At 39.2% G+C, this 25,825-nt stretch overlaps 1 protein-coding gene across 1 annotated transcript in view; it reads right to left on the minus strand.

The window, feature by feature from the left end:
* GRXCR1 (glutaredoxin and cysteine rich domain containing 1) overlaps positions 1 to 25,825 on the minus strand; it is a 119,459-nt gene that overhangs the window by 38,367 nt on the left and 55,267 nt on the right. The window contains exon 2 of the mRNA XM_028088637.2: positions 11,036 to 11,278. Coding sequence (XP_027944438.2) covers positions 11,036 to 11,278 — 243 coding nt within the window. The remainder of the gene's footprint in view (positions 1 to 11,035; positions 11,279 to 25,825) is intronic.

Raw genomic sequence — 25,825 nt, forward strand, 5'->3', positions numbered from 1 at the left:
TGTCATTGATTTAAGAGCAGCACCCAAAATATGAGATGAAAACACTGTAATCATAGTACTTCTGTATTTCCTCTGCAAGAATAAGATGAGAGCCAAACAAATCAGCAAAGCTGAAGATGAAGATTTGGTCAATGGACCAAGTTACACAAGGATTTTAACTAGCCTCAGACTCAATATGATCAATTGTATGACATAGACGCTTAAAGTAAATGTAAGTTCCATTAATAGAGCAATAGAGATAATGTTCACAGAGATAATCATCTAGAAGATTGGCTCTAGTTTTGGGTGCTGCACTTAAAGACTAGACTGTGTCCTAAGGAGAATAATAGGATGTGGAAGTTCAGAGAATCAGGAGGTAAGAGTAAAAGTTAAGGAAACCATGGAGAAAACTTGCCAACACATACATGAACTTATAGTTATGGATGAGGGAACAGTTTGAATTTGCATTGTTCTAGGTAGAAGAACTCAGACCAACAAGTGAAGGAAGTTAGAGGCAGAACTTTCTAATACTTAAAGGGATGCTAGAATAAAATTTGTTGCCTTGAACCACAATGCGGTTGCTGTCACTGGACGTGTTCAAAGGTTGTTCATCTTTGCCCAAGGATGTTGCAGAAAGAATTCTTGCACTGAGAGAAACGTTATAGACAAGCTGACATCTAAGGTTCCTTCTAAATCCAAGGTTCTATGCTTCTGTGTGACACTTCTGTATGCACCTATCTACATTTGTCTTTACAAAATCTAATAAAGTAAGTCTTCTGCAACCTCATCTTGATCATTGCCCCACTATTATCCCAACTTGGTCTGGATCTGAGAGGATATGAGAAAGGAGAGGTGCTAACAGGAGAATGTAAGAAATTAATTCCTTCACCCTTCTCCCCTTACTTGGGCACACGTGTTTAAATGGAATAGCTTTGCTCTAAAAATAAAGAATAAATCGGATGTCACCTTTTGGCATTTTCACATAACAAAATGCTTTCTGAGTTGAATAAAGGTAAAATTGGATTTACTATTAAAAAGAGAAAAATCAGTGTCATACTGTAAGGAAATAATAATTAAGGTGTAGAGTTTCTTATATATAACTCTTAGGTTTCATCCCAAGAAAATATGTAGGTTGCTAATAATTTCCAAACCTCATATATTAAAAAAATCTCACTAATATGTTGTAGATAGCATTATTATTAAAAACATTAATAACTTACCTGGTATTAAAATGAACAAATATAACATTATTTAAATAATTATGTTTAATATTCATGGAAAAGTGTCATGAACGGAGATGGAATATCTCTAATAGCCCATATATCAGCTCACGTGAAACTGAATAGCATTTGGCCTTAATACCCGCTTCATATTAAAAACACTACCACTATCCAGAATCTCAGATGCTGTGCAGCATCCTGCCCCCATGAATCAGACCATTTGGACACTGATGTTTGAGGACAGACTCAGAATGATACTCCACCTTTTCTCCTCTCATGATTTATCGATCCAGCCCTATCTTAATTTTTTTCATTCACTCCGTCTCTTTCCACCTATACATCCTAAATATAAGCTTTCTCTAAAGTTTCTGCTTGACTAATATTATCAAAGGGTGACTTAGAGTACACCAGGTTACAGGTACTGTGAGTTTTTATGCTTCATCTCATTTAATTCTCAAAATACCTAATGTTGTAGGTATTTTATTGTTTTCATCTTGCAAATTTTTAGAAGGATTTTATTTATTCATTTGAGAGAGAGAGAGAGAGAGAGCATGAGTGGAGGGGAGAGGCAGTGGGAGAGGAAGAGGTAGACTCCCCGCTGAGCAGGGAGCCCAGCGTGGGGCTCGACCCCAGGACCCAGAGATCATGACCTGAGCCAAGCCAGCTGCTTAACCATCTGAGCCACCCAGGCACCCCTACTATTTTCCTCTTAAAGAGAGTAAATAACTTGACCAACACTCATACCAGCAAGAAAAAGAACTTATTCCAGCTGTCTGCTTCCACTTTACTTTGCTACTCCTATTTTCCAGGAGGAGCTCCCAAAATGTGAAAGTGAAGAACCCATAGGATACAATGCAAATCTTGGCAAGAGACCAGATATGCATAAGAGAAAGATGGTGGAATAAAAGAAAACTAAGATTTTGAGTCTCAGCGACTGGGAAAATCGTGGGGTCACTAATCAAAACCAGAGAACTGAATTAAGTAACTAATAATGAGGAATCATTCTATGGTGTGTGTGTGTGTGTGTGTGTGTGTGTGTGTGTGTGTGTGTGTGTTTAATGTTGAAGTAAAATATCTGCAAAAAATTAAAACACCCTACAAGATTGGAACTACAAATAGACTTGAAGACTGGAAAAAGAGAAAGATAATAATGGATGTGATAAAGAGGGAGCAGGAGATGGCAATGGGACTTCTGTTTGGTGAAATTAGAAAGCATTGGAGCAGTTGCTTATGTGGATTGCAATAGAAAACCAACAAGATATTAAGAGATAATGGGCCTAGATAATGTTGATAATGCTGATAATGCAACTCTGTTGGAGACTTCTTTGCTATGACTTTGAGATTTTCTCCAATAATGTCCTGGGTTGTACTGGAGCAAAAGAGGAAAAACAGATGAAGGGGGTTGCATGGGACTGGGAATGGACAAACGTGGGAGCTTAACAGAGCTTTTTCAGCAGGTGATAACAAACTAGGTATTATCATATTCCTGAATACAGTAAGGTAGGGAAACAAGTGGAACCAAAATTATCACTATAAGCTGAGAGAAGTGAAAAAAGGGAAAGGACAAACAATATCACTGATGGTAGAGCAAGTTTAATAGGGAGATGAGGGGATAGTCTGAAGGGCAGAAAGTCATGGCCACAGCAGGATGTTTCTAAGTTCAAGATCTTGAATGTGGAGCGGTTTCAAATGATACAGTAATTCAGGGTGTGAATATGCTGCTAAAGAGTGGAGTTGAAGGCCATGGAGATGAGGGTTAAGAACTTTGCAGCCTCCATTTTAAAGGGTCCAATCTCTAGAGTCAGACACAGCCAAATTGGAATCCTGGCTATGCCACTTGTGATCTGGAGGTACTTAAACAGTTTCTTAACTTCTCTAAGCCTTACTTTTCTTCAGGCACAAAATTTGGGGTGGAATAGGTGATAGTACTATTCACAGTACTATTTGACAATGTAAAAGAGAAAAAGCAGGCAAAAGGCTTGGTAGAGTATACCATTCAAGTTAGCCTTTACTGTTATTGTCATTGTTGTTGCTAATAAAAACTACCCTCGGATATTCAGGAAGAAAGGACAAAGAAGCAATCACACAAGAAAATATTGCTTAATTTAAATTCCAAAAACCTGACTTAAGGCTTAAATTTCAGTCTTCTCCATCCCTGTGCTTTCTGAAGTAGAGTGAACAGCCAGGAACAAATACTTCATGACTTTGAAGAAGGAGGCTTGAAGATTAAACATTTACTGTGTCTATTACAAATAAGATCTAAGACAAAAGGGGTAGATTTGAAAGTTCAGGAGAGTCTCATTCCATCTAGACCTCTGATGAGGTTGTTAATGATCAAGGAAATGACCACAAAGGAATAAAGATGACTTCGAAGAAGAAGAAGAAGGAGGAGGAGGAGGAGGAGAAGGAGGAGGAGAAGGAGAGGAAGAAGAAGAAAAGATAAAGATCTAAATTCATCGATTCCATAATTAAATACTAAAATATCAAAATGAGCTATGATTGTACTTACTTGTGATGAAGTGGGTCACGTTACTAAATAAAATCTTCAAAGACAACAAAGAAGTGGAGTACACTCCAGTAGGCACCATCTCCAAAGCACTCCTTTTAATGAAAAGTTAGGCACCTAGGGATAAATTCTCAGGAAGCCCTGATATTGTAAAGAAGATTGTATACATGTATTATGAGAAGGTCTGTAATTTCATCAGATTTTCAAAGAAGAATACGATGTTTAAAAACCACTTCTTGGGGCACCTGGGCTCAGTTGGTTAAACATCTGCCCTCAGCTCAGATCATGGTCTCAGCATTCTGGGATTAAGCCCTGCATCAAGCTCCCTGCTCAGTGGGGAGTCTGCATCTCCCTCTCCCTCTCCCTCTGTGCATGCTCTCTCTCTCTCAAATAAATAAATAAAATCTTTTCAAAAACCACTTCTTATATGTACATGGTAAATATTTTGAAGAGGTTTAAAACAGAACAGTCTCAAAACCTAACAAAACATTTAACTTTACACTGATTACATGGATGGTTTATAACACTAGTTATTATTTCATATCATAACACATTCCCATAAAGAAACCAAATTTACCAAAGATTCTCCACTAGTCCTCCCACCATCTTTGCAGCCCTCATTAATATACTAGGGATTTGTCTGGTTCAAGGAAAAAATTAGTATGAAACACAAAGCCCGGAGGAGTTTATTCTAGTCAACTACTCAAAAAGAGTTTTGCTTAGTGTGGCAAACACCAACTACCTACTTGATATCCATGATTCCTCTTTTCTTCTTAAAAAAAAAAAATCTGATTTTTTTTCAACGTATCAATGTGTCCCTCTGGAGGATCACAATTCCCAGCCTATTTTGCAATAAAAGGTGAACCATAAAATGCAAATGGAAGTTGGGTGGGATTCTGGAAGAACTCTTTAAAAGGGAGCTCCTTTAGATAGAATGCACTTCTCTTTCCTCTCTTCTTTCTCAGACCCTTCTTGCCTGGAATGCAAGTATGATGGCTAGAGTTTCAGCAACTACCTTGAACTTTCGAGACATCTCAAAGATAGAAGACGTGCTAAGAATGGCAATACTATAAAACAGAAAATGGTCCTAGGTGAAATCATGAACTTTATGCCCTATCTAAAGCATCTTCCCGTACATTTTTTATGTGAGAAAAAAGACCGTAAAACTCCCAATTTTTAAGGCTTCAGAGTTTGTTGCTGTTTTTTGTTTAGGGATTATTTTGTGTGTAGAAAGGAATCATTGTCATTCAGAAAAGAAGGTGATTCACAACTACCATAGACATCCAGCCTGAAAATTCCACTTTACTTTCTTATATTGCCTAAAAGTGGACCAATTGCTGATTCACTTTGACAAACAATGACTTTTAATGGATCGTCTGCATGATATTGGACATTAGGCAGCAACGAACTATGATCTATGCGAGGCAGGAAATAAATGAGGTGAAGGGGGAGTCCAAGCAGAACCTGGTGGACACCCTGGGTTGAGGAAATAAACCTAAAAACCCAGGAGACTAGGATGGCTAGAGTTTACAGGACAAAGCACTAGAGAGTAAAGAGCTTCATGGAGACCTCTAGAGATACGCAGAGAGCCCAGCCTATGTTCAGTGGAGTACTGATCAGCACATGCATGTAAGGAAACTACTGAAGTCCAGCAAAAGAACCTGGAAAGATAAAAGGGACAGTACCTAGGAATAGGGCTGAGAAGAATGTCTGTCCCCATCAGCCAGACTGGAAAACCTTATAATGGGACATTAGATAAAGATCCCACAATATTATGCCTCCACATTGGGGAATAATTAGCTTTGGACTAAACAGTATTCTGGCTCTGTCTAGAAAATCTTAAAAACAAAACCCTAAATAGCAAACTTTTTCCAAGTAATTTAACGGCATCCTAGCAAAAAGTTAAAGAATATTTATAGGAATACAAAAATATTCCAACAAGGAATACTTTAACCCACCTAGGTCACATTCATAATATGCAAAATCCAATAAAAAAATTACTAGGCAGGCAAAAAAAGTAGAAAATATGACTCACAATGAAGATAAATATCAATCCCTTGAAACCAACTCAGAACTGACACAGGTATTAGAATTGTCAGACAAGAAGATTAAAACAAGTTATTATACCTATATCCCATATGTTTAAAAAGCTAGAAGACATATTGAACATGTTAAGTAGAGACGTGGAAAATATATTATAAAAAAATAAATATCTAAAGATAAAATTTTAATGCCTGAGATAAAAAAATAAACTGGATAGGATTAACAAAAGATTAGACATTTTACAAGAAATGATTAGGGATCTAGGAGACATACAAGAGAAACAATCCAAGATGAAAATAAGTGAACTATGGAACAACTTCAAGCAGCCTAATATGCATGTAAGTAAAGTCTCTGAAAAGAAGGGAAAATGGGGGGGGGGGCTAAATCATATTTGAAAAAACAATGGCTAAAAGTTTTCCAAATTTTATTTTTAAAAAAGCCAAAAAACTATAGATCCAAGAATTTCAATGAACTCTGAGCAAAAGAAACATGAAAAAACTATACCAAAATATATCATAATCAAGTTTCTCAAATCCAGTGATGAAAAGACAAATCTTTTTTTTAAAGATTTTATTTATTTATTTGCCAGAGAGAGAGAGAGAGAGAGAGCACAAGCAAGGCGAGCGGCAGGCAGAGGGAGAACCAGGCTCCCCACTGAGCAAGGAGCCCGATGTGGGACTGGATCCCAGGACCCTGGGATCATGACCTGAGCAAAAGGCAGATGCTTAACCTACTGAGCTACCCAGGCAACCCGAAAAGAAAAATCTTAAAAGCAGCAATTGGAGGGAAAAGACACACATACAGGGAACAAAGATAAGAATAACAGCATATAGTTTATCAGAAGTAATGTAAATGGGAAGACATAGGAGCAATGTCTCTTAAGTATTGAAAGGGGAAAAAAAAAAACAAACTTTTTTAAACCTAGCATTTTATACCTAGCGAAAATATCCTGTAAAAGACAAAGATGAGATAAAAACTCTTCACACATAAAAATGCTGAATTTATCTACAGCAGACCCACACTACAATAGTAGCACATAAAAAGTCCTTCACATAAAAGGAAATGATGTCAAATGATTTAATGCTCTACACCAAGCAATAAAGAGAATGAGAAATTGAAATTGCAGAAGGTAGAGCACTTCCAAACTCACTTGATGAGGTCATCATTACCCTGACACCAAAACCAAAGACATTAGAAGAATAGAAAACTATATTGACAGAAAGATCAATGACCACCAAGGGACTAGGGTTGGAGGAAGAGATTGCCAAATGGCATGAAGAATATTTGGGGTGTTATGGAAATGCTCTGATCTCAAATGTGTTGATAGATTCATGAGTATCTGCCAAAACCCATCAAATTATAATTTAAATGGATACAGTTTATTATATATAAATTGTACCTCAATAATCTGATTAAAACAAAACAAAAATAAATGAAAACAGCATACCTGGCAGATACTATGGTTTGATTCACTCAGTAACCAATCTGATCGCCTTCTAGAATGTCTTCCTGTACTGTAGAGGCTAGAAAGCTAAAAACCACATTTCCCATTTTCCCTCATTGTTTTCATATGTGACAGATTCAGCAACTACAGATACACTCACCCAAGACTTTACTTAGGAACAGAATTTTGTAGAAAAAGGGGCAGAGAACAAATCATCTGTTTTTCTGGAGAGGACCAAAGACAGCATTTCTAGAGTGAACCACTTCCTGATCGTGGCAGAGGCTTCCTTGGTGGCCCATTTTTGCAGAGAATTTTTGCAAGTTGTCCCTAAACACATGCCTAGAGTCTATATTTCTAATGTATAAACTACCTGTGCTCAATAACAATTCCTTCATTCTTAAACTGAAGGAAAAAAAAAACTGCACTTTCAATGAATACAGAATTATCAAGCAGTCACAGCTCAATATCAGCTAGTTTAAAACACCTGTCTAGATCCATAGCCCTTCTATTCTTCTCTGTTACCAGAGTCCCCACTCTAGTTCATTCCATGTTTTATAGCTCAGTTCCAATGTGGGTTTTATGGATTTCTACCGTAAAGTTTTATCGTTGGTCCAGAATCAAGACAGTACTTCTAACCTACTTCCTACTAGAATTTCTAAGATAATTTATGTCCGAACTATCAGAATGCAATGTTCTTGTGTAAAGATCTCCTGATGCCAAAGCAACAGGACAATGGCTTTAAGCAAGCTTCAAGTTGAACTTGCTTCCCCACCGTCCACCCCTCTTAGCCCCCCACTCCTTGACTGACGTTTCCTCCCCCGATGGAGCATTCCAGGGCAGTGGAGATTTGTTTTCTAAAGTAATTTCTTTCCCTTGACTATTTCACTGCTTCCATCTTTACATAGAAGTTTGGCTGGGAACCAGAGTTGTCAGGAAAAAAGAGCTCAGCATTCTTCAATTCTTCTGTTCTTGCCCATTGAACTCTGTGATCTTCCCCTCATTGAAGATAACTGAATTTCTTTGGTACCACCCATCCCTGGCTCTGGTGACAATGATGGCAGGAAAATAAGGGAGCCCCAAAAATGGTCTCATGCTCGCCCCATCCCATCTCACTGCCTCCATAGGCCTATTTCTGTCCCTATCTACCTCATTCTCTGGCCCTCCCTGGTTCCCCCTCTCCCTCCTTAAAAAAGTTGTATTGCACAGATGATGCATACATCTTGATTTTTCACTCATCTAAATTTAAACTAAATCAAATGGTTTCATGTGACTGTTTAAAACATCACAGATGTTAAGGAAATTACCAACGTCAGCTTCTTTTCCTCCCTAAAAACTATGCTTCACCATGTGCCAAAACCCAGCAGAGGGCATCCTTCCATTTCAGATGAATGAATACTGCAGGGAAAAGGCTCTATGAGTCCAGCAATGTATTCCATTTACAACTGTGCACTGGAATTTAAAATCAAGGCATTTTTGTAGTAGAAGGAGAAACTGTTGTAGAAGTTGTTTTCTGGAGTGCTTACGTCCATTTTGAATTATAGAGTTCAAAGTAATTCTCCTTTTTTAAGAAAAAAGAAAGAGGAAAAGAAAATCTCTGTCTCCGGTCTCTTTCCATATTTGGGGCATTAGCTTCAAATTGCAGAAGCAACAAGGTAGCACCTGTGTGATCGTTCCTTCTCTAGGCCACTGTGTGGTAATAAAGTAATCATGGAGAAAAAGGAGTTGAGAAAGAATCTGCACCCCACCCCTTTGTCTGTTGCCCTCTGCCTCTGCCCATCGAACGGAAAGAAAAATAGCATCACTGCCTGTTAGATTGCCTTAGAAGAAGGAAGAAGATTAAGTATGGCCAAAAGCAGCGTATCAGGTGAAGCCAACCATATTACACCTGTGTAAGGAGGCAGTCACCCACAAAATTTAATTGGGCAGTTTCACAGAAATTAAAATTCTACAATGTATAATATCTTACATCATCAGAAGAATTTTGCCAGGGTTAAAAGGCAAATGACCACAACCCTTATCAGTGATTTTCTCCCTGGTGTGAGTGAGTTTATCAGATCCTTTCCTGGTGGAAGAATGTCATAGGGAGAGAAGGAAAGAATGTGAGAGAACAGTATAGCATCATTCATACAACCATTCAACATACGTTTCTGAGCACTTTGTGCCAAAACATGTCCTAGGCATAAGACCATATTCAGCAAACAAAGTATCAAAGATCCCTTTATTTGAGGTGATGTGCCAAAAAGCAGGGGTTTGGGGAGTCAGACCTAACTTTGAGTCCTGGCCCTGTCACTTGACCAGCCATGTGATTTGGAGCAAAGTAATTAATGTTCTCTTTGGCAAAACAAGGATAATAGTTGTTACTATTGATTAAAAACATACTTTGTTCCAGGCACAGGAATTGAGCACTTCTATATATTATATATACGGTAAAATCCTCACAATTAGTCTGTGAGAAAAGTTCTATTACCATGCTCCTTTTACAAATGAGAAAACCAAGGCACAGAGTGATTTATAAATTACCCAGAATCACATAGAAGTATCAGAGCAGGAATTTGAAACAAGGCTGTCTTGCCTCTCAGCGAGTAGAGCAGAGAGGTATTCTCTAAGGCCATCCTGGGGATTAGATGAGATGAATGTGTAAAGCTGAGAGGACAGTATAGTAACATTATTACTACTATTATCATTAATTTATCATTATTATCACTGTCAGTGTTGTCGCTTTCTGGGACCTAAGGGTACATGTGGAAATATAATGAAAGAGGCTCAATGCTTCAAATCAAAATTCCTCTGCTTCGGAATGTAGTCTGTGTCCAACACAAGTTTAAAGTGAGATTGCAGAAGGCAAAGCTAGTGAATCATGGCTTCTCTGCATTTACCTTTCCATCAGATGACAGGCTGCCTCTAACAGCGATGGTTCTAGACAGGATAGCCGAACAGTTTCCCTGTAACAAAACATGAGCATTTCCTGCTCTGGATTTTTTCTAACCATCTCTGAAAACTGAAGGCTAAGACTAAATGTGAAACAAAGCCAAGATCCAAATATCCATCTGCCATTTGAAGGCAGCTCTTTGTTCTCTGATAACTGATCTGGGGGAGTCAGTCCCATCCCCTCAACCGCTGGCCTCCTTTGGCTCTTTGTTCTTACTCTTTGGAAAGTGCACTCTCCAGAGCCCTCTTCTTGGGCTTCTTAGTGATTGAGTGTGTTCATAGATCAATGGGGGTTTATTAGGCTAACAGTGTTATTCAAAGAGAAAGGAGGCATCATGTTTCATTGCTGCTCGGGAGTTTTCCCTTCTCTGCTACTGTAAGCCTAAATTTGTGTCTCACACTGCCAAATTACCAAAATCCAGAATAATTTTAAACAACAGGCAGGTAAAATTCTGGCTCCAGGCCCCATTTCTTATTGATTTCGTTTTGCGACTGCCATCTTAGTTTCATTAGGTAGGAAACTGAGTGTTCGATAATGGGGCATAAGAGAATTCATAAATGTGTATCTTATAAATACTCCCTTTTTCTTGTGTGCACTAAAAAATAGTTTTTATCTCACATGTCAAGCTTCATAATGCAAAACTCAAGTCAACCGAACAAGTGAAAAACGTATTCCTATTTAAAAAGGCAATTTCATGTGGATTTTATCTCACCATGCTTCTGTAGGGATGAACACTGTTAGCAACACATCATTTGGGATAGAAATGAGTGCCTCAATCCCTTTGGTCTGAACTCCAAAAAAAATAACAAATGTCCTGGGAGTTATGTTGCAAGTCGCCTTGTCATAGGCTTATAGACTTCTAACAATACTGGTTGGGTTCAATAAAAAAAGATTTTCCTTAGCAGAGTACTTACCCCAAGATAATGGCCATCGATGAACACGACAGGGAGGGAAGGGGCTTCTGAAACACGTCGGCATCGCTCATCTAACTCTTTTCCATAGTCACCATTCAGAGCTATGTTTTTCTCTTCAAATTTTACTCGATGGTTTTGGAAGATCTTTCTAACCAGTTCACATCTTTCAAAGGTTGTCCGTACCACACGAAGGCAAGTGGTATAAATCACTACACGGTCAAATTCTAGGTCAGCTGATGGTTGCTGAAGGAAGAACATGGTAGTGTAAATATTTTCATCTACTTTCTTACATCTTATTGAGACAATTAACATTTTAGTGTCTTCTACATTAAAGGCATGCAATAAAAGTTAAAGTGCCATATTTGTCAATCCTCAGACGTATTTTTATGTTAGAAAATCTGTACTTCAGAAGGGGATAACAATCAACATAATTTAAATGACATAATTTACTTGACAGTGTTTTTTCTGTTCTCAGTGGCATATCAAATAACGGCATATCTTAAAATCGATGATGTCTCACATGGCATGCCATGTAGTAAAATAAGGAATGGTTGAATTATCTTTCTCATGTTCTGTAGACATGGTTCAATTACGAGATCAGCCTCTTAAACCCAAGTGAAATATGTGACAGAACAGTCAAGATTAGTATTTAACCATTCGAAAATCCTTCTCTTTATCTTTGGGCCACAATCTCCTGGGAATAAAAAGAAGTATATCAGAGGATTGTTCTGAGGTTTCAGTAGCACAGCATATGTGCCTGCACTCCGTTGAGCGACAGGGCTCCGACATGCAATGAGAAGGCTCTGCAAAGACTGACTGATGCGGGGAACACAGAGAAACCAACAGCATAGTGGGCTGTGGGTCAGAGTCAGGCATAGAAAGGAAACAAGGAAACAGATACATGGGAACAGAGGCAACCAACTATCAAAACCAAGGAGAAGACTTCCCGTGTGTGAATCTTGCTTTCTGTATTTCCTGCTACATCAGAAATCAGTGACTACATTCCTGGGACGACCTGCCCAGGGCTACTAGATCCAGACCACATAGGCCCTGACAACATTAGGGAAGATCCTCTTCTTCCTTACCACAGTCTTCCTTGAAGGAGACTAAACGGAATACACTATACCATGAGTCCAAGTGATCCATGAGTTTTCGTGGGGCTATGGCTGTTGCAACACAACCATGCAACCATGCAACTTACAAACCCCTCTGAAGTCAAAACTTTGACTGGAAACCACTCCAAATAGCTAAAATACTAGAATCAGAAAGTAGAATCCACTACTCTATATTCAAAGAAATCAGTCCACCAGATGCAAATATAGAGTCCTAAAATGGTCTTAAGTCATAAAGATGGCAAAGCAATGGTCTCCATCTCACCAAGAAAGAGGTCATTCTTTTTTCCTGATGATAAAATATATTTCTTCCCTCAATAGAGTTCAGAGGCAAAGCTGAAAACCCAGAGACCTGGAGGGGCCAAACCGGTGTCATAAAATGTTGGGCCAGGCCAGGAGTAAAAGAGATATTAGTGAGGGGTAGAAAGTCAGCTGAAAGAGGAAAATGTCACTCAGGTTCAGGCAAGATTCAGGCTGGCAAGCATGTTACTCAATATTGTCAGATATGATTTTTTTTTTTAGTTTTTTTATTTTACCTTTTTTAGACATGATTATTCTAAATATAAGCTTGAAATCTGGACTTTTATGGGAAATTTTCTGCTTTCTAAATGGCAGCACCTCATTAAAAATGTATTGAGACCATGTGGACCAATATATTTGAAGGCCAAATTTGGCCTACACACTGTTAACTAACACCGGGGTGGAGAGAGCATCAGATATATCTGGACTCTGCCACTGGCCATCTGTGTGTTTCACAGAAGCTAGTCAACTAGTAAGCTTCAATTTTGTCATCTGTAAAATGTGATCTGCCTAACAGGTTTGCTGAGGAGACTAAGTAACCAAGACTATGAAAACAGCTAGTGTAGGGCTTGACATGTACTACTGTGCTCAGCTACCCAGTGCAAAAGATTATACTCCACATTGGGGAATTTTTAAGATTAAAAAAAAAAAAGAAGATAGTAGGAAGGGAAAAATGAAGGTGGGGAAACCGGAGGAAGAGACGAACCATGAGAGACTATGGACTCTGAGAAACAAACTGAGGGTTCTAGAGGGGAAGGGGGTGGGGGATGCGTTAGCCTGGTGATGGGTATTAAGGAGGGCACATACTGCATGGAGCACTGGGTGTTATATGCAAACAATGAATCATGGAACACTACATCGAAAACTAATGATGTATGGTAATTAACATAACATAATAAAAAAACACACAAACAAAAATAAATCAGTGGAAATAATCAGCAGTCAGCGGATTTAATGACAAGAAAGGGGGATTGTTACTATGCTTTAGATTAAAAAGCACTGATCTTCAAAGAAAGTAAACCAAATGCCCAAGAGCCTATGGCTCGTCTTCAGGTTCATGGTTATGGGCAAGTAGGGAATCAAGAAACTCACTACAAATATTGCAGCTTTTGGAAGTGCACTCCAGTTCTCTTTTCTCTGATGCTATTATGTGAGTAAGTATGCATTGTTCCTCCGGCTGCAAAGGCTGCTATAACTGCATTTGGTTCTACCAAAATGTTCCACTTTTTTCAATAGCTACACTTACTTTCGAATATTTGATAAGACATGTTTCCCCCCGATAGAGGTGGGAGAGTTTAAGATCGGACCATTCTGCTGCCGTGTTAACCAACTCCTATGGGCTTCTCTTGGCTCACACAACAAATGGTAGGTACCGCTTTGCTGTGTGTCTCTAAAGATATGCATTTAAAAAATAGTAATAAGATGGACCCCTATCAGGTGGCCATGTTGGATGCTGTTTAATGCAAAGGGCAACGAAAATATCCCTTTACCTCCTGTTAAGGATGAGCTTTGCCTGGAATCAGTGGATCTCCGAGAGTGTTGGATATTAGAATAAACTGGAAAGGCTTTTTTGTTTGTTTGTTTGCTTTTTGTGGGGTGTTTTTGTTTTGTTTTGTTTTGTTTTAAACTGGGGAGTTTTTAAAGATCCTCCAAGCCCCGGCCAAGTACATAACAATTAAGCCAGAATCACCAACGATGAAATCTCAGAATTGTGATTTTTTTTTTAAGCTTCTAAGGAGATTCCAATCTACAACCAAATTCTACAGCTGGTTAGATATGGGTTGGAAATGCAGAATGACAGGCCTCACCCTAGATCTACTGAATCAGAATCTGCATTTTTAACAAGTCCTCTGGGGAATTTGGATGCACATTACACTTTAAGGAGCCCCAGTCAATCATGTTGACAGCTTGACTTGACAGAGAAACTGGGATTATGTCCCTTTAAAATAACTGCTAGTCATTCATTCAGTTACTAGAATCATTTATTTGCTAAACACAGTGCTAGGTACTAGACATATAACGGTGAGCAAATAATATCATTCCCTCACAATCTGAAGCTCATAGTTTTAAAAAAAGTTACATAAATAAAGATATATTCACAAACTCTTAAGCGTTGGAAAGGAAATGCATGAATTGTGAGGAGAGGCTATTGAAGGTGTGCACTTTTCTTGTTTCAGAGGTCGAGAAAGTGTTTTCTGATAAATGAGTTCTGCTTTTAAGGACAGGAAGGAGTTCGAGAAATTAGCTAGGTAAGAAAGCATAGGGAGGAGTATTATAGGTAAGTGCAAAGATCTTGAGATGGGAGGAAGATCCATGTTGATGTAAAAGTTGGGTGTTCATCCTTTCTGATGGCTGAGTAGTATTCCATTGTATTTATGGACCCCATCTTCTTTATCCATTCATCTGTTGAAGGGTGTCTCAGCTCCTTCCACAGTTTGGCTATTGCGGACACTGCTTCTATGAACACTGGGGTGCATGTGTCCCTTCTTTTCACTACCCCAATAGTATCTTTGGGGTAAATATCCAGTAGTGCGACTGCTGGGTCATAGGGTAGCTCTATTTTTAACTTTTTGAGGCACCTCCACACTGTTTTCCAAAGTGGCTGCACCAACTTGCATTCCCACCAACAGTGTAAGAGAGTTCCCCTTTCTCCACAACCTCTCCAACATTTGTTGTTTCTTGCCGTGTCAATTTTTGCCATTCTAACTGGTGTAAGGTGGTATCTCTATGTGGTTTTGGTTTGAATTTCCCTGATGGTTAATGACGATGAATATCTTTTCATGTGTCTGTTAGCCATTCTTCTTTGGACAAGTGTCTGTTCATGTCTTCTGCTCATTTTTGACTAGATTATTTGTTTTTTGGGTGTTGAGTTTCAGAAGATCTTGGATACCAGCCCTTTATCTGTAATGTCATTTGCAAATATCTTCTCCCATTCTGTGGGTTGCCTCTTTGTTTTGTTGATGATTTCCTTTGCTGTGTAGAAGCTCTTTATCTTACTGAAGTCCCAAAAGTTCATTTTCGCTTTTGTTTCCCTTGCCTTTGGAGACGTGTCTTCAAAGAAGTTGCTGCGGCCGATGTCGAAGAGGTTACTGCCTATGTTCTCCTCTAGGATTTTGATGGATTCCTTTCTCACATTGAAGTCTTTCATCCATTTAGAGTTTATCTTTCTGTATGGTGTAAGAGAATGGTCCAGTTTCATTCTTCTGCATGTGGCAGTCCAATTTTCCCAGCACCATTTATTAAAGAGACTGGATATTTTTTCCTGCTTTGTCAAAGATTAGTTGACCATAGAGTTGAGGGTCCATACCTGGGCTCTCTATTCTGTTCCATTGATCTATGTGTCTGTTTTTGTGCCAGTACCATGCTGTCTTGATGATCACAGCTTTGTAATATAGCTTGAAATCAGGCAACATGATGCTCCCTTTAAAGATCTATGGGCTTTAACCTCAGAGCAATGGGAAATTCCTGAAGGTTTTTAAGGAGGAAGGGAGGAATTTACATTTTAAAAAAAAAAGTGAGTGAAGTAGGCCAGTGCAGATAGTTACACAGAATGTGCACTGCACAAGCCTCAGGAATGTCATTATTAGTGTAGTCTAATAAATGATTGCCTCAGGGGTGTGTAGCTGACAACTTGAGCAATCATACTCAGTCTTATTCCCAACTCCGTTGGTCTGAGAACTGAGATTGAACACAGAACAAAATCAGGGTAGAAAATTTGGTTATCTATTAGAATAAGCTATTATATAAAATGTTCTAAAAAAGATCTTATTGAACAATTTTTGGGTATGATTTAGAAGTAGATCTTCCTAGAGGTAGTAGGTTGAATGATTTCTCAAGGTCTTTTCCAGTTTTATAATATGAATTTCAATGATATTGTCTTTGGAAAAAAAAAAATCCTCTCCTACATTTGTTTCATTTTCTTTCCCTCAACAGATTTGTCAAAGCATCTGGCCAGAAATCTAAAAATAGCCACTCAATGGTTAGCTGTCCTTCTTCTCCCTGCCTAGGGTTACCATGGGAATAGCGTAATGAAGGATGGATGCATCTGAGACAGGGCTGAGAAGCCATTGGGATTTGCAGCCTGCTTGTTTTGAGAGAGCCGACCTGGATAATAATAAAGGCAGGCCATTTCGTCCTTCCTAAGATGAACCTTAGGAGTGGTCTGAAGCCTCACAAGAGCCTGAAGCAAAAGTAGATGTGTTGGCAAGGGATGGATATTGCTGTGTACAAAGAGGTTTCCAAATAGCCAGTGTATGTCCTCAGCCTGCACCTGCCCTACAAGAGGCACTGTGAAATGGTAGTACTTCGTCATCTTGGGGCAATTCTGGAGCCCCCACACCCGCTGGAGCCCCCACACCCACGGGAACTGCCACTGGAATTCAGGCCAAGAATCAGTCCCCACCGCTCCCTGACAGAGGATCAGCTTGGAGCAGACCCAGCTCCTGAGACTGGAGCTAATCCAGTGGGTTATTTCCACTTGACCCTTTGCCTGTCCAGCCTGGCTGGTTTTTGAAAAGGCCTCCCGAAATAGGGGCCTCCAGATACCTCCAGGAATTCAGGTCTTAAACAAAAATAAAATGAAAAGTCATATTTTATGATGTCCATGGAAGACATAATGCTGGTAGCTTTACATTCATTTAATCCCCACAATACCTGACATGTTGCGGCTTTATTCATAGACGAAGAAACCTAGGCTTACAGGGGATAAGTGTCCTAAACAAGGTGACAGAGTTAAAATTAAGCAATTTAGGAAACTGGAACCCAGATCCATACCGTTCCATAATCCATGTGCTTCCCCTGAGCCAAGATGAACCACAGAATTGCCCTTTTGTTTTACTACTCCCTCCCCAGGATAAAGTTGTTGCCCAAACACAGATGGCTATAGACCTAAGTCATCGCCTGTGAAATAATGTTTGTGATTTAAAGAGGTTTGCCTCTGCTAAATTATGCTCCCACATATAATAGGAAGTAACATCACAAGAGGTGCATTTTAAACTTTTTTCACTCTAAAGAGATTCTTTTGAGATGGGGAAGGTGGAGAGATCTTTTCTCCTCTACCTGAAAACAAACAGGTGGAGTGATGAGCTCAGAGCCATACAGCATGTCAGAAGGCAAACTGGGACCAGACCAGACTTCTTGATTATCAGGCAATAGGTCAACCTGGCTCCAGAACCGCCATCTTAAAGAGCAAGTGCATGCCCATGGAAGCAGGGCTGTGGGCCTCTGTAAAGGGCAAGGAATTTTACATCTCTCTCCCTCTCTCTGACTCTCCCTCTTCGTGCTATTCTGTAAACCCTTGTAGCTGTATGCATGTTCTGGGATGCACCCCAGGGAACTTCTCTGTGTCCCTTCATTAGACACAGATTATAAAAATAATTATAATAACATTAGTTATGACATGACTCCTGTGTATCTGTATGTGGTACTTGGACTTTACATGTGCAACTTCCATGACATAAGAACTATAATTCAAATTTTACAGATAAGGAAACTAAAGCTTGGAATAAACTTAAGGTGCCCAAATACCTCAGGGGAAAAGGAACAGAACCAAAATTTTAATCTGGATCTGCTTCCTAAGTCCTTACTCTTGCCATAGGAAGATACTTTACATAACCCTCTTAAATACAACAAACCAATGGGCCATACTGTTCTAGAACTGAGTGGTGGATTATACCGGGGAGAGACTGTCACAGGGACAGCCCTAGAAATTCCCATTGCTCATCCCTCTACGTCATTCTACTATTTCTGGCTAGATTCCACCCCCTCACACACTCATCATCTTATGGAACATAGGCCCTCTATCTTCTTACCCAATTCTTTCCTAGCAGTACCTAGTACTGCAAGACATTACATTTATGTTTGTTTATTGATTTACTGTCTATTCCAAATAAATATATAACCCCAAATAAAATATAACCCCAACAAAGCAGGAACTTAGTTTTGTTCACTAGAACTAAGAACCCGAACTATGACCCGGTATATGGTAGATGCTTAATAAATATCTTCTGGCCTCTTTCCCACACATTTAATAAGAACTGATTTGAATCTGCCTCCTAATAACTGGATAATCTTGGCCTAGTTATTTAATCTCTTTAAATTTCAGTTTTCTGATCTGTAATATAGGGACATTAATGCCTCCTTCATGAGGATTTGTGGGGACTCAATAATTTAATGAATAGAAAAACCCTTGGCATGAAGCATAATAAACACTCAGTAAATGGTACCTTTTGATTATTACTATCATCATTACTATTATAAAACGTTACCGACACACACCAGCAGCAGCACTATTACCCCTTTTATTACAACCGTGTGAACCAGACTGACGTCATCTTGGACAAAACTGCCATGATGACCACCCAGTGACCTGAAGCCTTCTTGAGCACAGCAACCTCCCCCCACATTCTTTCTTTTTATTTAACCACATAATGGCCCTTAAGTACGCCCTGGAGGCATACTGTCCTTGATCTGCCCTATGACTATGACACACAACTATTCTCAAACAGTTCCCCCAGTGGTTCCCCAGCAGTACTCCCAGCCTGTAGGCTACAAAAGCAGGTCTTACGGGGAAGTGGGGTTGTGGAGATCCACTCCTCGTGTAGCAGCCCAAGACTTCTGTCCGTAAGTCCCCTTAATAAACCATTTTTTATCAAGTTGGACTTATGGACCTTTTTCTTCAGTCTCATAGCTCCTTTGGCCATTGGAGGTCATTTTGCACACACCTCCTTTTCAAAGAACATGAAGTCCAAATTCACATATGTCATCAACCTCATAAGCTAGAATGGCAAAGTTAAATCTTATAAATTACACAGTGATCAAGATATAAACCTCTTCGGGGCACCTGGGTGTGGCTCAGTCAGTTAAGCATCTGCCTTTGGCTCAGGTCATGATCTCAGGGTCCTGGAATTGAGCCCCGCATCCGGCATCCAGGCTCCCTGCTCAGCAAGGGGTTTGCTTCTCCCTCTGCCCCTCCCCTGGCTCCTGCTCTCTCTCTCTCTCCCAAATAAATAAATAAAATCTTTAAAAATAATAATCAATCAATCAATCTCTTTAATGAGTAAAATTACCATTTACATTTGACTGGATGCACCATCAATTCTAACAATGAAAACAACAAAGTGGAGGATATATATCAGATGCCATAAAAATCTCTCCTTTTATAACTGCGGGTGTCCCCTCAGCGGCATGAAAGAAATGCATGAGCACAATCTTTGCAGGCAACGATTTCTGGAGAATGTGTTTTCTGTTTTTGTAATGCTCTAAGAGCATATAAATAAATGAATTTCCTGGGGTGCTGGGTGGCTCAGTCATTAAGCGTCTGCCTTCGGCTCAGGTCATGATCCCAGGGTCCTGGGATCGAGCCCCACATCAGGCTCCCTGCTCGGCGGAAAACCTACTTCTCCCTCTCCCACTCCCCCTGCTTGTGTTCTCTCTCTTGCTGTCTCTCTCTCTCTCTGTCAAATAAAGAAAATCCTAAAAAAAAAAAAAAAAAAAATGAATTTCCATTATTATCTTAGGAATTATCTATTTGTCCAAATCAATTATTGAGTTGGCCTAGACATTAATTGAAAAGTCAATGAACCTAATGAATTCTCCATACCAAACAAACAAATGAAAAAGACTTTTCCAAAAAGTTCAACGGAAACAATGTTGATTTTACAGCACATTTGAGTTCATGAAAATGAAGGTGTCCCACTCCCCTACCACAGAGACCTTTGAAAAAGATCATAGCTCTGCCAATTTAGCACTAATCAAACACAGGGAGATTTTACTTGAAAATCTGGATTTTTGTCTGTTCTTGAAAAAACAGAATCTGACAACACTAATTCTGTTGCATTCTTGTGCAAAAACAGTAACTGAAGCTTGGTGGAAGCTACCCCCTTTAGGGGCACATGTCTCTTGAAGTCACATGTAATAACCATTCCCTTACATCTAGACAATTTCTTGCACTAACATTGCCTGCAATGCTCCTTTCAATCTGAGTTTGTGATGTTGCATCTACTCTAATGAGTCTGTATACATATCTTATATGGGGGGAAACTGAGACTCCCAAGTTTACTCATTTGAATCAACTTTTTTTGGGAAGCAACACGTAGTGGAAAGAAAACCCATCCCGAGCCAATGCTTTGGTTAGCTGTATGAACTTGGGGAAATCAGTTTACTTTTCTGGAACTAGGTTTTCTCTTCTCTAATATGGGAATAGCTGTAATCCAGCCCAAAAAGGAGTTGTAGGATCATATGTAAAATGCACCTGAAGGCACAGTGTAAATTATAATACTTTACAAACTTAGCAGCTTTCATTGCCCAGTCACACAGTTGGGAGAGAAGGAACTGGCCTCTACTGGAAACCACCTTCCTATTGACAAACAAAAGCATCTCCTCCAATAGGAATAGTTGGGTTTCTATAGACATCATCAAAAATATGATTTATTGCCATTTACTATTCTGCTCATCTCTTCAGATAACACTGACATCAAGGTGAGTGCCCAAATCATCATATTCAGGAGCATCCAATCCCAAAGTTATATGCTTACAACAGTGAAAAGCCAGGGAGCAAATGAATTAGGAACATCCCACAAATGGAAACATTGAAAAAATATACTTTCCCTCACATCCTATGAAAAATTCAAGCAGCAAAACCAGAAGAAAAAGAACGAAAATGTGTTCCAGAATAATAAGTGGTTAGATAGTCCTGCCTTGACCATTTCCCTCATGCCTTTCATCTTTTTACTTTACAAAAAACCCGGTGCTCTTTCTTAAAGGTACAGGTGCCTTTTTCCTTCCATTCTCCCAAATATATACATATCATGTATAAAAACCAAACAATAAAAGTTTAAACTCTTTCCAATTCTCTCCATCAAAGAAAATGCCTGAATAATCAGCTAAATGATGTCAATCCCTTTTAGTGGGTTTGGATGTGGTAAGAATCTACTTTAGAGGTTGAAATACCTGCATCTCCTCTCAGCTTGATAGTTTCATAAATATCAGTGTGATGAAGGGAAGTGATCTTAGTCTCTGTGGAATTCCCAGAATAGACTGAGAACCAAGCGCAACAAAGGCAGTGAAAACTGAGTTGAGAAAATTGGACCCAGCCTCAGGCAAATCCTCATTCCTGCCTCCTCCTTGGGTTTCCAGGTTTAACTCATGTCCCCCTGACTATTCTGATTGTCATGAGCCCTTATGGGAAGCTTGGAGTTGCCACACAAAGCTGATACATGTATTTTATGAGGATTGAGTCCTTTAATTCCATAAGGAACATAGGCACTCTCATTATCCTAACTTTTCAGAGGAGGAAACTGAGGCATAAAGAAGTATATGACAAGTCTAAAGTCAGACAACTAACAAATGATGGCCCTAGTATTTGACCTGAGTAAATCGTGGAACTCAAATCTTTATATGGTCCTATTAGTCACGTGCTGACTCTGTTTGAGTGTATCTATACCCCATCTCATCTGGTAGAGAACAAGAAATTAGAGGGACAGATACAGGACTTATGAATCTTAAAGTTTCATATATATACACGGATTTTAGATACATAGTGTAGTAGTTTCCTAGGACTGCTGCACCAAATTCCTACAAACACACTGAGTGGCTTAAAACAACAAAAATAGCCTTGCTATTCTGAAAATCAGAAGTCCCAAATGGGACTGGGAATAAATCACAGGATCAGCAGGGCTATGCCTCCCACTAAGGCTCTAGGGGAAAATCCCTTAGCTTCCCTTTCCCAGCTTTTGGAGGTCACCTGCATTCCTTGGATCTTGGTCCCTTCCTCCATCTTCGAAGTGTACTGTAAGAGTCTCTGTCTCCGTTGCCCCATCTCCTCCCTGACTCTGATCTTTGTGCCTCCCTCTTATGACGACCCTTGTGATGACATTGGGCCCATCAAATAATCCAGGATAATCTTCCCATCTCCAGATCTCTAACAATTACATCCTCAAAGTCCTTTTTGCGGTAAGGTAACATATTCACAGTCCCATAACAAATTGGGACATAGACACTTTGATAGGGCTGGGGGTCGGGGACTCCATTATTTAGCCTACCATAGATAGACAGATAGATTTTAAGATACTGGACCACAGGTATAGGAATAAAAGGACTTCAAATTATATAGTCCTAAAACAGAAAGGAAACTTGGAGATCCTCTAATCCAACTTGAACAAAGGTATGGCAATGTCAAGAATACACTCAAGCCTCCGGTTATTGAGCTACATCTTCCTCATTGTGTTTATCAGCTTGATCTATAAACAGGAAATGAGGTAATTCTAGTAAGGTAGGCGTGAAACATATTGTTCTTCTAAGACCTTTGACACAATTACCTGTGAGTAGAACTTTCTCCAAGTTGCTACTGAAGAAATGGAAAGGCTATTAAAAAAGAAGCAAGTGCGTTAAAAAAAAAAAAAAAGATTTGCCTGATCTTTATCTACCCAGTGTGTTTTCTCTCTTTTCCACCTCTTACCTAGAAATATGCTTTGTTTCCTCCAAACAAGCCTTAGAAATTGCTCTGAAAACCAGACCTAAGCATGACCAAATGAGGAGGTACTTTGTGTTACATGAAAAAGAAAACACAAATGAAAATGTTTGAAATTTCTACATAAAGCCAGAGGTTGAATTTGTCTGTGTTCTCCACAAAAGCATCTAGCTAATTTTTCAGTTCAGCTTCAAAGAGAACAAATAAAACTTCAAAGGCAAAAAATTGTTGCCTTTCCATTTCTTCTCAAATTTCCCCAAATTAGGTTGCTTTAATAAAAGCAACTTAATTGTAAGGCACACAAAGCCCACAGAAGCAGATGTGAAGAATAATGCTTGAAACCTTACAAGTCCTATTTTTTTCAAGTATATACCATACTATTTGGGATGACCGATGTAATTTTGTAAAGGCAGTTTACTTGATATTGATTGCATATTCAAATAAGAAATGCAGGTGTGTGTGTTTGTGTGTGTGTGTGTGTGTGTTTTAAGATTTTACTTATTTATTTGAGGGAGAGAGAGTGAGAGAGAAAGAGAGAGAAAGCATGAGCTGGGTGAGGGGCAGAGGGAGAAGCAGGCTCCCTTCTCAGCAGGAAGCCCAACGCTGGACTCAATCCCAGGACCCCGAGATCATGACCTGAGCCAAAGGCAGACACTCAACTAACTGAGCCACCCAAGCACCCCAATGCAGGTGTTTTTAAATAAGATTAATCACAGTATTATTGGAAGGAAGAAAATAAATTTCTGGAAATGTTCTTCAATGGACACTGCTTGCTTTGATACCAGAGCTCCTAACTGGAGTTGATTATTGAATTTTGGAGATTCAGTTACTAGGAAAGAAATATGACCAAATTGTTGAACAAAATAATAAGTCCCATTAAGTGGAAGATCTTGTCGTGAACAATTTTATTAGTGACCTAATCAATACTAGAAACAAACAAACAAACAAAAAAAAAACTGATGAATTTTATGTCACAGGGACCATGTCAAATGAATGCATTTATTGTCACTACAAACCTCATAACATACAATGCAACAGATATCATTATTCCATTTTCATTGATAAAGTAAAAAAGTCACAGAAAGATTGCAAACTTGCTCAAGGTATGTAATCATAAAAATCTTTTCCTGTTGGTATAGATTTTCTCTTATATGTCTTACATGTCCTAGGTTTATATGTCTTACATGTCCTAGATTTTCTCTTATATGTCTTATATGTCCCTTTCCATGTTCAGCTCAAGCCCCTCTTCCCTTAAGAACTCTGGTTCCCATGGGCTCTCAGTTTGGTCCACCTCCTTTTCTGTGGATGATCTCATCCAAAGCCTCAATAACTGATTGAAGACTAATGAACTCTCAAGGATATAGCCTCAGCTCAGATTTCACTCCAGCACTCCAGATTGGATATCCAATTATGTATGTAACACTTCCACTTGGAATATACCCTCTATACTTGAATTCAGAATGCCTGAAGCTAACCTCACCATTGTCACTATACCTACTGAACCAGTGCTTGAAATCTGGGAACAGTCTTGATTCCTCCAGAGCTTTCCCTTATCGCTGCCCCCTACACTATACATCAAGCAGTCTTATCAATTCTTTCTTTGTATGTTTCAAGCCTGTCTCCTCTCTGTCCCCTCCTATAGCTTTAACTCAGGTTCCCACAGTTTCTCACCTGAATTACAATAGCCTCTCCACTGGCCTCCATGGCCCTAAAGTAGACCCTTTCTATCCATTCTCCAGAGCCCATGTGAGAATCTGATCATGTCATTTCTTTATATAAAATAATAATAAACAATTGCTTCTCACAGCTTTCAGGATGAAGGTCAAATACATAAAGCCCTTTGTGATGTGGCTCTTAATTTGTCCCCTGGCTTTGTTTCCCATAGCACTCATTGCCATGCACTCACATTTAAAGTTTAAAGAAATAAATAAGATTATTTATTTCACTAAAATTTATAAATTCCAACTATGTGCCAAATTTTCCAGACAGAGCAAAACATTTTTACCAAAACATGCCATGTCCTTTAGTGCCTCTGACTCTCTTGTCGTCTTATGCCTAGAACACACTTTCTTCCATTGTTCACTCTTCCTTCTCAACAGACACAATTCACATCCAGCAGCACCTCTCAAGGGAACCCCACCTTCCTCCCTCCAATGGGATATGTGCCGTCCCTCTTTTGCACCCCCAGCATTCACTCTGCACCACCCTCTCTTCCCCTACCATGAGACCAGGAGCTTCCTGAGATTGAAGGGTTTGTGTTATACAATTTTGCATCCTCTACACTTAGTAGAATGTCTGCAGCACGATCAGAGACATTGAGCACATATTTGTTGAATGAAGAACAAACCAAGATTTAAACCTATGACCATCAGATCCTAAAGTCTACGCACTTCGCACTATAATACAACAACACAATATAGCATGATAGGAGAAAATCAAGAAAAAAAGAAAACTCTCCAAAGTGATGTTTTTAATCCAAAATAAGCAAAACCACACTATTTTATTATCAAACTGATCTTTACTTAAGGAAATATTTACAGTGGATATTTCCCTATGTCATTAACAAGCTTACGACATAATATCAAATTTGCTCTTAGCACAGTACTCAAGGTGAAAACGCAGGTTTTTGTTGCTTGGTCATTGCAGTAGGTATATGGAACTGACTATGAAGTGGTCCCACACACACACACACACATGGGAAGCATGAGGTAGGATAAAAACTAGCTAACCACCTTTAAAACAGAACAGAGAGCATCATTATTCTACATTAGTCTCCATCAAGATGTGGCTAAATGCTTATGCAGATGTTAGCCATGCCTGAGGAAAGGCTAGCCTGTTGCCTTTATTGTCATCCACCATCTACCTGGCAGCTTCTACTAAAGTGGTATTTAAATGTCTGTAAGAAAACAA

The sequence above is a fragment of the Eumetopias jubatus genome, unplaced genomic scaffold (genome assembly GCF_037043125.1).
Source record: "Eumetopias jubatus isolate StellerSeaLion01/CBP00866 unplaced genomic scaffold, mEumJub1_p1.0 scaffold_2, whole genome shotgun sequence".
NCBI lineage: Eukaryota > Metazoa > Chordata > Mammalia > Carnivora > Otariidae > Eumetopias > Eumetopias jubatus.